Here is a 14220-nt window from a genome sequence, read left to right on the forward strand (position 1 = left end):
TATATTATGCTCTCCAGTCTTAGTGTATAACACTTAATACAGCCTTCTTTTTTCCCCATGGTTTTATAAGTTTGTCTAATTTCTCTTAGAAACCTGCTATAGAGTTGTTGTACATTTTTGTATAATATACATGTAACATATAGAAGGGGCCTAATTAAGCTATGCATTGCTCACTGGACCTAATGCTTCTTCTTTGTCTTTTAACTTGCATGTTTTCTGTTTATATGAAATGAGCCCCTCCTTCCACACACCCATTTTAAAGTATGCCTTTCTAATTTGTCCTGCAAATGAGGTTCATGAGCTTTTCAAGAGACGTGTTATAGTTATTTTTTATTCACACCTAATGACATTGCTTTCCAGTGCCTTAAGGCAGTCTTTTGTATAAAAAAAAAAAAAAAAAAAAAAAAAAGGCCGTATTCCCAACTGCATATATTATCTCCATAAGGTTGGTATTCAACCCCTCTGTTGGATATATTTAAATATTTTTTTCAACATATTAGGCATCTATTATCAAAAGAAAACTAATCTGGATTCCAACAACACATATAAAACAAGTGCTAGTGAATTTTTTCCACTATTTTCATTTCTTTTAAAGCACTAAAGGATTCTTTCTTAATAACTAGTCTTGGTGAAATATTAAAATCTAAAACCTATGTACAGGAATCTCTCTCAACATTCTGAACATTAACTACAGAAGTGCTAATCATACAACTCTCAGATGTTTGGCCTAACACACTGGAGCCCCGATAGAAGACTACTCCTCCCCTCCCAGCAAGAATGTCTAGGTAATATTTGAAGATCCAAGACTGAACTTATGCATAGGATACCGAGTAGCAGAAACGACTCTTCTCCCCTTTGAAATTAACTGGTACTCTATGAACATCTAGGAAATCATATCAGAACTGTCCAAAGAGGCAGTATCATACATATATCTGCTGACGTGTAGATTAGTGGAAAGACCACTGGCCTCAAAATAACTGAACTGTATTCCCAACTCTGCTATTAGGTTGCTGACTGACCACATGAAATAACTCCTTGAATCTCCTTGTGCCTGTTTTCTCAACTGAAAAATGGGTATAACAAAGCTTCTCCCTTATGTAAAAAGGGATTGAAGAGTCATGTATTTTTAAGAAGAGTAAATCCCACCTTGATATCTTCTCTTCCAATGTCTGTGCAGACAAGTACATTTATTATTTTTTTTTCAGCTGGAAAGTAAAGTTAATAGAAGTCCCTTATGATAAAAGAATTTATTGTAGAAGCTATACGCATTAAAAGTGAGAAATGCCATTAGTCCCAAGAGTCTGTAGTACTTGAGTAGTCACTGTAAAGAATCTTTACTATAGTCACAGTGCTATTCCTCCATAAGCCTAATAATAGTTTAAAGGAAATATACAGTGGTTAATTCCATCTGAACTTGATTTGCAAATGGTATCCTTACTGGTAAACTTCTAGTATTTATATCTAAAACTGTATAACTTGTTTTGATAGGAGAAGATATGGTAGAGAACACACAAAACAAGGGCTTCACTTAACGGCTTTTATTAAAATAAAACCATAATGATGTAACTGCATTTCATTGTAAAAAAACCCCATTTAATTCTAATGGGTAGCTCTTACTAAAAACTCCAGTGTTAATTTATCAAACTACAATAGAATTGACACAAGGCTGGTCATTATATATTTAATTACATTATCCTAAATATTCCTTTAATAGCATAATAATACAAAGGATGATAAGATTAAAAGCCTCAATATCTTACATTTATGCAACTCCAAGGAGATAATTATGACTGAACTATCTAAAAAAGGACAAAGAAATACCAACTTTAACCATTACTTTACCTCTGCACTTCCTCTGGTTTTAGGAATAATTTTATCTTGTTGAATAGGAATTAAAGGTATGCCTCCAATCTTTGGATTTTTAGTCATAGACTGTTTTCTTGCTTTTCCAGCTGGTGGCCATATATCATTGTGCTGTAGAAATAAAAATCCTTATTTTTGCTGTGCAATTTTAAGATGTACAATACTTTTTAATGTGAAAAATGCTTCAATAAGCCTACATATCCTGCTGTACCTTTTTTTTTTATATATATACGCATTTTATATATATATAGGAACAGCAGGATATGTAGGCTTATTCAAGGCTTATATATATATTATAGTAACAGGATTATGGTACATATAATTATGTTGATGTTTCAGCAGTCTTGCTGGAGGACTGTAAAAATATTATGTGAACAGAGCTTTAAACTCTCAGTACAATTTCTGTTTCAGACATTTTCCCTCCAAACAATATATCAAAATATAAAAGTACATACCCACCATTAGGAATTGAAAAAACCCACTTTATCGGGGAACAAAAATGTATCCATGGGTAATATCATGTTTAACTTAACACTTATTAAATTCAGTTAAATGCAGATGTATTTTCAAGCAGTTTAGCCCGTGTCATGCCCTGTTGGTGTTGCAAAATTAGTTCCTTTCAGGTGACGCTTATGTCCTTAACATTTACTCAATTGAATGAGTCACATCATTCCAATGATTTGCAACTGTTGCAACTGAACATCTGATAAGGCCCTATTTGATTTCTAATTTTCACCAGGATCTGGGGGAATGATTGCTCACCAGAGCACCCCAAGGAATGACAAGGTTGAATGGTTAAAAACTCCTGCAAGACCATTTCAGGCTGGACATAAGGAAGAACTACTTTACTGTCCATGCCCCCAAGGTCTGGAATAGCCTGCCATCAGAAGTGGTTCAAGCACATACACTGAATGCCTTCAAAAGAAATCTGGATGCTTATCTTGCTGGGATCCTATGACCTCAGCTAACTTCCTGCCCCACGGGCAGCGGGCTGGACTCGATGATCTTTCAAGGTCCCTTCCAACCTTAATGCTTATGAAATCTATAAAATAATTCCAAAATTCTGAGTTCACTTACAGGGTCCCAACCTGAACCAAATAAAAGAAATAAATACAATAAATTTGGCCCGATATACAAATAAATATTAAAACTTGAAGGAACATACTTATTCCCAATTTAAACAATTACGTAATCCAAAGTGACTATGGTTCTTTAAGATATTTTCAGTGCAGCTTAAACTTCAGGTGCATGCGTCTCATATTCACAAGACCACAGTTTTTGCATAGCAGCATTTATCTGGTCCATACACATATCCAGCAAGCCTGAGAGGAAGACACTGGTGTGTAGGCAATTTAGTGCCTCCATATACACTACCCAGGCTTTTGAACCTTGGAGAGGTCACTCCAGCTTCACTTTATCTTTCATGTTCAGTAAACTGGGCCATTTTTTCATGTGTAAGCACCACAGCACCAGGCACTTTGAAAAGCAGCAAAATGCATGTCAGCATGAAGAAAATGGCAGCATTGCCATTTTCTCTGCACTGCCGTTCATTTTACTGCTTATACAACCACAAGTGGTGCAGCGTGGTGCACATCAGCTCCTGTACAGAGCAGGCTCAATTAACTGATGGGTGGATCTCCGGTGTGTCTGAGAATTAAAAGTTATGTGTATAAGTGCCTCTGATGCATCACTCAGCACTATTCTATTGTTTTGTGAGACAGACAGATGCCTACTATCATATGTCCAGAGTCTCTTCATACTTGAATGCAAGGGATTCTTCATGAGGTCTGAGGGAAAAAGCAGGCAATCCTGCTAACTCTCTGATGAAAGAACCATTTTGAAAGAGGCTCAAAAAGGAGCTTTCATGGAAGAATAGATTAGTACTACTCTCTGATTAGTAAATAATAGGAATTTTAGGAAGAGCAAACAGGACAACACAGGATGCTGACAAGCTGAAACTGCTACAAGGTAAACCTTAGAAAAGTGAAATAGGAAATATGCTTTAAATAACTGAATATTTTTGGCCCATAGTTTACTGAACCATCTATGTCAAGCAATATCCCCTTTTCATAGATGTCTTACTTTATAATCAGAATTTGCTGAACTTCCAAGGGACAATATCTTTAAGGTGTATTCAGCCAGCCAACATTACTGAAGTCAGAAGCAGTGATTTCAAATTTGAATCAAGTATGATATTATGACAGCTGGACAAATGGCCAAACAGATATCTGGAGTAGGTATTTCATCCAAAAATGTCTTGGCCCTTAGATAGCTTTATTAATGAATAGTATTCTATGGGATGTTCGATATCACTCTGGGACCCTGAGAAATTGGAGAAAAGACATCAATCCTGTATTTCCTTCAATCTAAGATGAGGTACCCCCCCTCCCCCCCCAAATCAGCAGGGGAAAAAGCCCTTCATCTTAGATTAACAGATGAAGCCAAATGGGAGACAGGCAGGCAGCTGCTGTGGCTCTGACTTGGGCCCTGTACCCCTTACATTTGCCCTCTGCAGCTTCTACCACCTGCTTCTGGCCTGTCACCTCTGGCCTGCCTGTTACTGTTAGGTGCAGCCTGGCTCCAGCTCAGGCTTGATTCCCTCCCCAGACACAGGGCACATGAATCTCCCATTCCCTGCCTGGCCAATCAGCAGTGCCACTGCTACTGCATGGCATGGCAAGGGCTGTACTTTCACATGCTGCACTTCAGGGAGGGAACAGAGTCCAAGCACCATCTCATAGTAAGGTGGGGAGGGAAGGTAGAGGCAGAGACTGTAGGGAATAGAGGAGAAGAAGAGACAGAGAAGGGGGAGAAACTAATTCAAGACAGTTTTCCAATAATTAGATTCTATACCTGAAAAATTATAACCAATTCATAAATTTTCCACATATCAAATCTAATTATTGGAGGAAAGGTTCTTAAACTCAGGGTCATCTTAGATTTGAGTAAATACAGTATGTCTTAATCCAATAATAAAAATAAGCCATTTTGTAATGATCCCACATCCGTATCTCCTTTAAACAAACAGTTCTTACATTTCATGACATATCTAATATCTAAGAAATGTATTATGAAAACTCCCTACCAAAGAAATGTTAGGTATGATGGGCCTTGACACTGATAATCTGTGCCTAGGCACTGGTAGCTTGTTTAAAGTTTGCTAAGCTATCACTGACTTCCCAAAGTGTAGAACCATAACAATCATTTCATACTGGTAACAACATGCCAGAATTTAATAGATTTCTGCATATGGCACTCAACAGTACACCTTCTCTTGTTTATGTCGGGGATGGGGAACTGTTCAGGCAGCACGGCAATGGATGTGGTATAAGAACTGAAAGCACACAAGTTCTAATGATGGTCATAACTAAAATGCTGGCTCAGTATGACAAAATCAGCTAAACCCACCTTCACATTTTTTTTTGATTTATAGACAGAGGTGATAAAGATTAGTTTCATTCCTGTGGCAAGTGCTGGCATGGTACAAATAATATTGATTGTCAATGCAAAAAGCATTTGAACTCATGTGTTAACATGAAAAAAATACACTTGTTGTATCTCATTAGCATTTCATGGCAAAATTCATTCATAAGGCTATGACTACTGCTAACTACAAGAATGCTAAACTGAAAATTTCTCAAACAGCCTACTAGGTTTATTACCTTATTTGTCGTACACATTGTGAGTAATGAGAGAAAATTTTCAGAGTACACTAATGTTTAGAATACATGAAAATTTAAAAAGTAATAAGAATATACAAATTTGTTTAAAAAACCCCTGAGAAATTGCTTTGCTCAGTCTGGATGCTAGGTTTCTAGAACACATTTTGCTCCATATTTGCTAGTCAAAGTTGTAATAGATTGTCTTTCTTATGAACTTATGTCAACAGGATTTGAACAGAGATACCAAGCTTTTGTTGAGTTATTTTTAAGCAACCTATAACAAATAACCTATGCACCTATTCATTTCAATACTTCTGTTCTGCTCTTTCAGTGTGATGTGATATTCCTTCATTGTGATATTTATGTTATCTTTCTGAGATGTATTTTAGGATTTGTGGCTGTTTCTATTTGAACTGTAACAATTACGTCTGTCAAAGTGGAATAAAACCATTTTGAAAAGTCCTGTTGCTTCTGCAATACTTGTTATGGTCTTAATACCACCATTTAGCTCTCTTAGTTTTATGATTATGGAGCTCTATATTGCGAGTCTCATGATTGTTCCTTATTCTGTGCTTAGTACACAAGCAGGATGACTACACATATCAAACTGTAATAAAAAGTTAAATAAAGATGCAGCAATTATTATTAGACATGCATAATGAGCATTTAAACACTAAAACAACATAAAGGTTTAACAATTTAAGTATATTTACTACAGTAAATTCTAGACTTGATGCTGTATTCAGAATCATATCTCTTTGTACATATTCCACAGCAGTCTTTGGAAAACTGTAAAAACATATTCCAAAAAACTCACCGAAATCAATGAGTCTTTACAATGACCACTGGAGTAATTCCAGACTGCCACTTGGCAGCTCTTCGGTGAGTCTGGATGATCTCATTATCACAAGAAGCAATAGCATATATGTTCTTCTAGTCAACCTAGAGTTAATGGGCGAAATCCTATCCTCAGTGCAGTCAGGATTCTACCTATTTCTGCTAATTATGGGCAAACAATCCGACTTTTTAATCTATTGTTTCTGGAGCAAAGAAAAACTCAGTAAAATGATACTTTTCAAAGACTAGAATTTAAGTAAATTACTAGTACTAGTAAGTAGTTTTACTAGTAGTACTAGTAAAAATTTTAAGTAAATGAATTTCATTTCATTTTTTGTTTTCATTTTTTTATTTCAGTACTAGTAGAAAGCCATCCATAAACTAGATGTATTTTCCTGCAACTTCTGATATCCAATAACTTCTTAGATTTACCCTTTTTGGTACTACACATAATGCGCACACAACTTATTCAATGCTTATATTTAAGTAGAAACTACTGGTCAAAATCTCAGAATGATAAATATAAAATATATATTTTTTCAAAGAAAAATCCATCTCCTATGCGTGACTGAAGTAGTACCTGTGCACTGAACATGCTGGTAAGCCACTCCATTTGTGCATCCTGTCCATCACAACACAGGCACCTACAAATATAATATACAACACAGTTAACATGAAGAAAAGAATAGAAAAGTTTCTCATTGTAACTGTGGTTTCCAATTTAACATTACTACACAATTTTATTTCCTGTTATTATGTATATCATTGTTATTACTCAACATATTTTATATAATTATTTAAAATAATACAATGTACAGTATAAAGAGTAAACAGTTAGTTATACCAAAAATATACAATAAAAGATAGAACAACATAATTAGATTGTCGTTCAACATGCCACCCTTATTCCATAAAGAATATAAGCATGAGGTTAACATTAAGTATGCAAATGTATTCACAGATTTTCAAATTATAGTTTTAAACCCATGTTCAGATGCTTTCCTGTTTTAAAGCCTTAAAGAAAGAACGTACTTCCATCTAAAGGTTTCTAAAACAAATCTGTCAATACTTTTGTAACAACATGCATTACCACACACCTTATACATATTATGTTTTAAAATACAGGGTTTTAAAAAACAGCTTACATTAAATTGGCATGGTGTTCTTATGGTTTTGATTACTTACCAGTGGTGCTTTTCAGAATATACTGTAAGACCCCATCTTAAAAAAACAAATATATTTTATTTTCCAGAAACCAGGGATATATGAGAGAACAAAATAATAGTAAATTCAGGAATTTGCTAATATTTAATAAGCCAAATCATTTTACATTATGCTTGCAATTCAAACTATTGCAATGAAACAAACAAACAAACAAACAAACAAACAAACAAACAATATTCAGGGCAAACCTGCAAATGAGACTCAGTTAAAATGGCACTGTAAGATCCAGTGTGTTCTTAGTGAATTCTGTAACAATTATGCTCTCTTTACAAGTAGCTACAAGACCTTCCAATTAGCATACCTGAAAACAATTTGGTTTCTAACATGCCATCTAGTTTTGTTCATCTTATAGATCATCAAAACAGCAACAAAATTCTGCAGGTCAGATTATCATAATTGCTATTTCTCTGCAACTCGACTGCACTCATCTTATACAGCATATTTGATCTTATTTATGTAGGTTCCACTGCTACCACAATTTAAAAAATTAACACATTTTTGGCAATGAAGTGAAAAACTATGATTATACACATACTTGTGTGCGTTTGCATGTGCGCATGTGTATATATATTAATGTCACTTGTGCATGTGTAAAATATACACCACCTCATTATATTCTTATATGTATTGTGTGTGCATACATGCGCATGCACAGGTGTGTCTATGTGCAGGTGTGCATGCATGCATGCATTACATATGTGCATAAGCATGGAATATATCCAAGAATAAGAGGTGGTCTTCTGACATTATTTTCAAGAGAAGTGTTAAATAATGTTCATGAATGACGTTATAGAACCTTAGTTGAAAGGTTAAGATTAAACCAGACATACCTAGGCCCAGGTTTATAGTTGGGTGCTTCCCAGAGGGGCACTTCAAATGACTCAGCCTGCTGGAAGCCAAGGCTGGGGTGGACAGCCCTGATGATCTCAACTCAGACAAATGAGATACAAAGCAGGCAAGCCAGGTGGTGGGATCCACTAGAAACTGGACCCATGATGTGCTCAGTGGAGGGAAATACTCTGTCACACTGGTCAAAAAGGGCAGGTATACACTGAGAGCGCAGAAGAGGAGTATAAGTCTCTTCACTTCCACAAACTGAGCAATGGAAGAACTTCCATTTGACCAAGGAGATATACTAGAGGATTGTTGAGGTCATTTCCATCCCAAGGATCCGATGCTATTCTATTTTGTTTCTGATAGGAGTAGAATGGACATGAAGTCTGTGGGGGCAGGCAGTGATGGGGACTTGATTTTTAGAATGGGCTGAGTATAATTTAAAACATTGCATCATGACATTTTGTGATGGTGAGAGAAGGTTAAGGAGCTGAAAGCTTGCAAATGATCCAGAAAGGTAATAGGAAAAGAAAAACAGGAAAGGAAAAAAGGAAGGGAGAAAAAAGGAAAGGAGAAATGGGCTCTCAGTTCTGCCAACTTTAGTTCCTTGTTCTGACCCAGATCTAATTTGCAGGGTATAGACATACTGCTGTGCTCCTGAGGAAAAGACCAATCTGCAGTGCCTCACTTTGTTTCTTCACTGGGAATTAACTGAAGTACATAACATCTGCTGCTGGGCACCCAGGCTGACCTACCCTAGATCAGAATTTATGTACAACAAAGCCAAACCAGCATTACTATGTCCTTGATTTTAACCTGTACCTGCCTACATGTTTCTAGGACCATAAATATCACATAGTTCTTCGTGCTGAGATACTTAGTGAATAGCATCAACTGGAAGAGAACTTGTCTGTCCTTTGGGAGGCATTGTGTGAAGGGCGCTAGATGACTATTAGCATATCAATGATTTTGCTTTCATCAGCACTACTAAATAGGAGATCTACAGCCCAAATTAAATTTTCAGCATAGGTTACATCTATACTCTGAACTGTATAGGCCAGCCAAGGTTTACAGTACCTCTATACCTAGGTCAGAGATCTGAGGCTGGATGGAAAAGCCTGATAAGAGCCCAGGTCAATTATGCAGTAGAAAAGCTCTGTCAGGAGTTCCATTTATGTTCTTAGGCACTAATAATCATCACAGCAATATGAAGTCTTCTACTGAAGGTCTTCAGGCTGACACTGAAGTTCATAATTAGTCTAGTCTTATTAAAGTTTGGCTCAATGCTAGAATGAACCATACATGCTTCAAGAGCAATTGAACTAGTAAGGAAAACATTTAGCAGAAATAATGCACTTAAGATTAACAAAACCCAATCAATAAAGTAATTTCCCAGCACAGAAGAGTTAACATGGAATAGAGCACCACAGATAGCAACACAAAAACTAATATTAGGTAGTTTAATTTAATTCACGACAGGGGCAGGTTCCAATTGCTTTTCTGACTCCATCCTACAAACGTTTTATATTTCCATTCCATTGTACCTTTATACACAATGCATAACTCATTTTCTTTTCAATTCTTACTTTGTTGGTGGCTTCATTTTCTTTTTCACTCCAAGATAGACTTTCACTGAATTAAGAGACAACACTTTTTCAGGTTTGTTACTCTGTGAATGAACACAAGATTCTAATTACCACATCAGAAATAAACAAAACAACAGAGTGAGAGCTTCAATAACATCCAACAATTTGTTTTACTAGTTCTTTGTAGGCCTTTCATTTTCAGGCTTTTCATGTATTTTTATTTTTTCTTCCATTAAAAAGTGATACCAAATCACTATCTTTAAGGGGGGGAAAATAATCAACCACCTGAATAAATGTAGTAAAATGATATTCATCAGGTCTGGCAGTGCCCACTTGGGACTAGGAGAATGAAATGAACTTTAGAAATTCTCTACTAGAAGAAAGTGAGTCACATGTGAACGCCTCATTCATGTAAGAATAATATTAATGTTTGTAGCTGACCACTTTCAGGTTTCCATTCATCAAAGCACTTGAGCGCATGCTAAGTGTTAGTGCTTAAGCTTAAGCATAAGAATGTGTTGATTCAGGGCCTCAACTTCTACCTCTCAAAATTTTAAAGTCTCTCTAACCTTAACCTAGAGGAGTAAAAATAAAACAGTCTGTAAAGGTATAGAAAGTTCTATATTTTTTCCATATATGAGCAAAGTGATATTCTTCACATATAGGCAAACACATCTTAAAGGACAGCAGGCATTGGCTTGTTGCCATCATCAGCTAAACAACAGGGACTCTTGGAGCTTATTTCTTTCTAAATTCAGAATCCCAATATGACAGCTAAGTATATCGCTGCATCAGCAAAAAGGTACCTGGATAAAATACAGTTCTGAACCTGTTCCATTAGAGTACAGTTTTCAAATCTTGTTCTTAGAGACAAAACGATTTCTTATCTGTGTGTGTGTGTGTGTGTGTGTGTGTGTGCACGCGCGTCTTATCTGTGTCTTATGTGTATGTGAATTTTTTAATGACAGCATATTCATATAATATGATACTTTCAGGAAATTGGTATAATACTGTAAATGAATGTAATGTGAATACATGTAATGTGAATTATTCATGATAATTTTTTTTCTTTTTGGATATGTTAAGACTGAAATAAAACTTTAAATTAGCATTCTGTGGAGTGATTTCTCTTCTGAAAAAATCTCAGCGAAATTTGTTGTTAATGAGCATTTTAAAATTATATCTAATTAGCACATATGCTTATCTTAAATGCAGGTCTCCATCTGTAATATCAATTCCTTCAACTACTCTTTCCTAAATATGGCTTAAAAATGAATTATAATAACTATAGGCATGAGGACAACTGTTAAATGACACACAAATAAAAATGAGTTCAAGTCTGCTGTCAGAATTCCATAAAGCAGAAGTCAATATAGCACTTCTCTTTTTTTTAAAAAAAAACTCAACACATAAAAACTTCACCTGAGTTTAGAAACATTTTGAAACCTTGTGAAACAGAATAGTTTAGCAGCTGGAAAAATAAGGTTTAAGGCAATTCACACTACTTCTATCACAAACTCTTGTTAAGGTGCTAATTAAGGTTTAGGAGCATTAATATATTCTCACATATGTGCTAATTTTAGTTTTTAGTACTAAATAATTAGACACTACTTTTGACATCCTGAGGTCGTTCTAATTAAGAAATATATCTACGGTCTCATAAAAAAGACACATTTCTTTCACTATAATCTTATAGTAACTACTAAAGCATAAACTCTTCTCTAAGGAACAATATGGTCCTTTGGGTACCATAAGGAAGATCAGCACACATATGTATGCTGTACAGAGAAAAATAGCATTGATCCAAATGAATAATATTGTCTTTAAAAGATAGTGTTTACCAGAAGCTAACAAAGTTGGACTGAAATAAAATAACTCACACATACTGTATACTACGTTATTTTATTTTACAATTTTGTATAAATTGTATCTATTAAAAAATATCATGCAAACAACTAGGCCCTGAGCTCTTAAGGATCAACCCAGCAAAGCTCTCAACATATATTTAACTTGGTCCCATTGAGTTCATTTATATGAGTAAAGGTTGATCACTAAATAAGATTCTTTCCAGGATTTGGCCTCCCTCAGTAATACAGGTTCACTTTTCTTCTTCACTTTTGACCAGCTGAATGATGGGCTAGGGGTAGAGAAGGTTGTACCAATGGAATAAAAAATTCTATTTTTACCATCTTTTTCATAATGACACAAAAGTCTGGACACCATTATTTTTAAGGCCACAAGATCTTCAGGCAGACCACAAGAAGTTTTCTAAACTCAGAAAATACTTAGACCACAGCTCTATCTATAAAATATAAGATCTTTAAAATATATATTTATGATACAAACTATTCTGACTTTATAAAAGTAATTTTAGGAAAACAAATATTTAAAGGGAAGCTTTTATTTCCTTATTGATTATAAACTTTATTAACAGATCTAAAATCTCTGTCTTTAAAATTCCTAAATCGTGATAGACAAATGTAATTGAATTACTGATTTTCCTTTCACATTCTGCTCATCTTTATAAGCAAAGAAAAATCTAAGTTAGTGCTTATACCTTCATATCCTTGTAAAGAAGTAGATTTCTCTCTCGTAAAACAAAATAACGGTCTTGAAATTTACTTCCAGACAGTAGCTTTGACGATTCTTCTTTGTACTTCAGATAGCCTGCCTTCACACCTCCCTTTACATCACTCTCTGTCAAGACAGTGAAAAGAATTTACTCAGAGAATTTTTATATACTAATCATTACTGAATTTTAAATGACCCTATTATTATTGTATATCAACCCACTACAACCAAAATGTGATTGTTCTCAATTCTGTCATTGTAAAATGTGTTCTAAATATTCAGGCAACCCCTGTTTAGCACTCTTAATTGGTTACGGAAAATACGAGTGCTAAGTGAAACAGCGTTAAGTGAAACCAATTTTCCCACAGGAATAAATGTAAATAAATATAATTTGCTTCGAGGGCCCCCCCATTCATACTATAAAATCACTTAAATCCTCACTAGAACTATGAAATCCCTATATTCAAACATCTAAATGTATGTAAATGCTTTATTTAACACCTTGAACTTTGAAATACTGTATAAAATTACAAAATAAAGTAATTAAGTATATGCGCAAATTCACTTTCCCTTTTTACTCTTTGGGCTTCCTTCAGCACTCAGAATCAGGGCTGTCAGGGTTAGTGTCAGTTTCAGGGGATTTTGAAGTGCTTGGCTGAGGATTTTTCTCAACTCTGAGGAATAATATCTGAGGATAGTTCTCAACTGCAGGACAAAAATAGTACCTGAACCAACTCTGAAAAATTGACTTCGTTACCCAGGCCTTCTTGTTAGACTTCCAAATGACTGACAGACTGCTTTTAAGATGCTCCTTTAGAGCCCTGGGATTTTCTGAGTGGTATACAAGCAATGTTTTCAGTTTAAAAATTCCCTACATCCTTACCACCAAACAAGAAACTAAGTAGATCCTTGGAAACCTTAAAACCTGGCATTGACTTCTCCTCCCTTGAAATGCAAGTCCTAGAAGGCATCTTCTTTCAGAAGAGGCTTGTCTCATCAGCACTGAAGATCTGTTGAGGCATATAACCCCCCCTCCCTCAATGATTTCCACAAGTGTATTTCTATAACTGGAAGCTGCTTGCACTAGCAGCCTCCCTCTGAACAGAATAGTTAAGCAAGTTGATGCGCCTCTTAAATCTTTCAAACAACCCCTTACTTGCAATAAAAGGCTCAGAAGCAGACCCCTCAGGCAAATTTTTCTTGAAATCATCATACAGACTCTTGGCCTTCTTCTGAATAAGCAGCATACTCAAGAGCATATGACATGAGTTGTATCCTCTATCCATACACTTAACAGCCTCTCCATTTCTGACATAATTGGACCCCTACTCCTACTGAGTTTCAAAGCATTCAAAGAAGTTACAACACTACCATATTCTTTTACTTTGTCTTTACTTTTCAGTATGGTCTTAACAGTTGACCCAGCCAAATTCAACACTCTACAGAACTCATTCTGGCATTCCCCTGCCTCAATTTGCTTCAGGACATCCAATTTAAGCTCCAGTGTTACGCTTCTGTGCCATTTTTTCTCAGCACTTGCAGTCACAGAACTGGTTGCATGTTTCTGACTCATGAAGATTGATTTCAATACTGAGTTCAAAAGATGAAGCAAGACGGTGACACAAGTACAGAGCATGAAAGTT

At 35.5% G+C, this 14220-nt stretch overlaps 1 protein-coding gene across 2 annotated transcripts in view; it reads right to left on the reverse strand.

Annotated features, from left to right (window-relative positions):
- Nucleotides 1–14220, reverse strand: part of ARAP2 (ArfGAP with RhoGAP domain, ankyrin repeat and PH domain 2) — a 214050-nt gene that overhangs the window by 7345 nt on the left and 192485 nt on the right. For both annotated transcript variants that reach the window (XM_019553196.1, XM_019553195.1), the window contains exons 28-32: nucleotides 12564–12703; nucleotides 10007–10089; nucleotides 7548–7583; nucleotides 6943–7006; nucleotides 1843–1974 (exon numbers count right to left, since the gene is read on the reverse strand). In XM_019553196.1, the coding sequence (XP_019408741.1) occupies nucleotides 1843–1974; nucleotides 6943–7006; nucleotides 7548–7583; nucleotides 10007–10089; nucleotides 12564–12703 (455 nt within the window). The remainder of the gene's footprint in view (nucleotides 1–1842; nucleotides 1975–6942; nucleotides 7007–7547; nucleotides 7584–10006; nucleotides 10090–12563; nucleotides 12704–14220) is intronic.

This window comes from Crocodylus porosus, unplaced genomic scaffold, assembly GCF_001723895.1.
Source record: "Crocodylus porosus isolate Cpor-Errol unplaced genomic scaffold, CroPor_comp1, whole genome shotgun sequence".
In the NCBI taxonomy this organism is placed as follows: Eukaryota; Metazoa; Chordata; order Crocodylia; family Crocodylidae; genus Crocodylus; species Crocodylus porosus.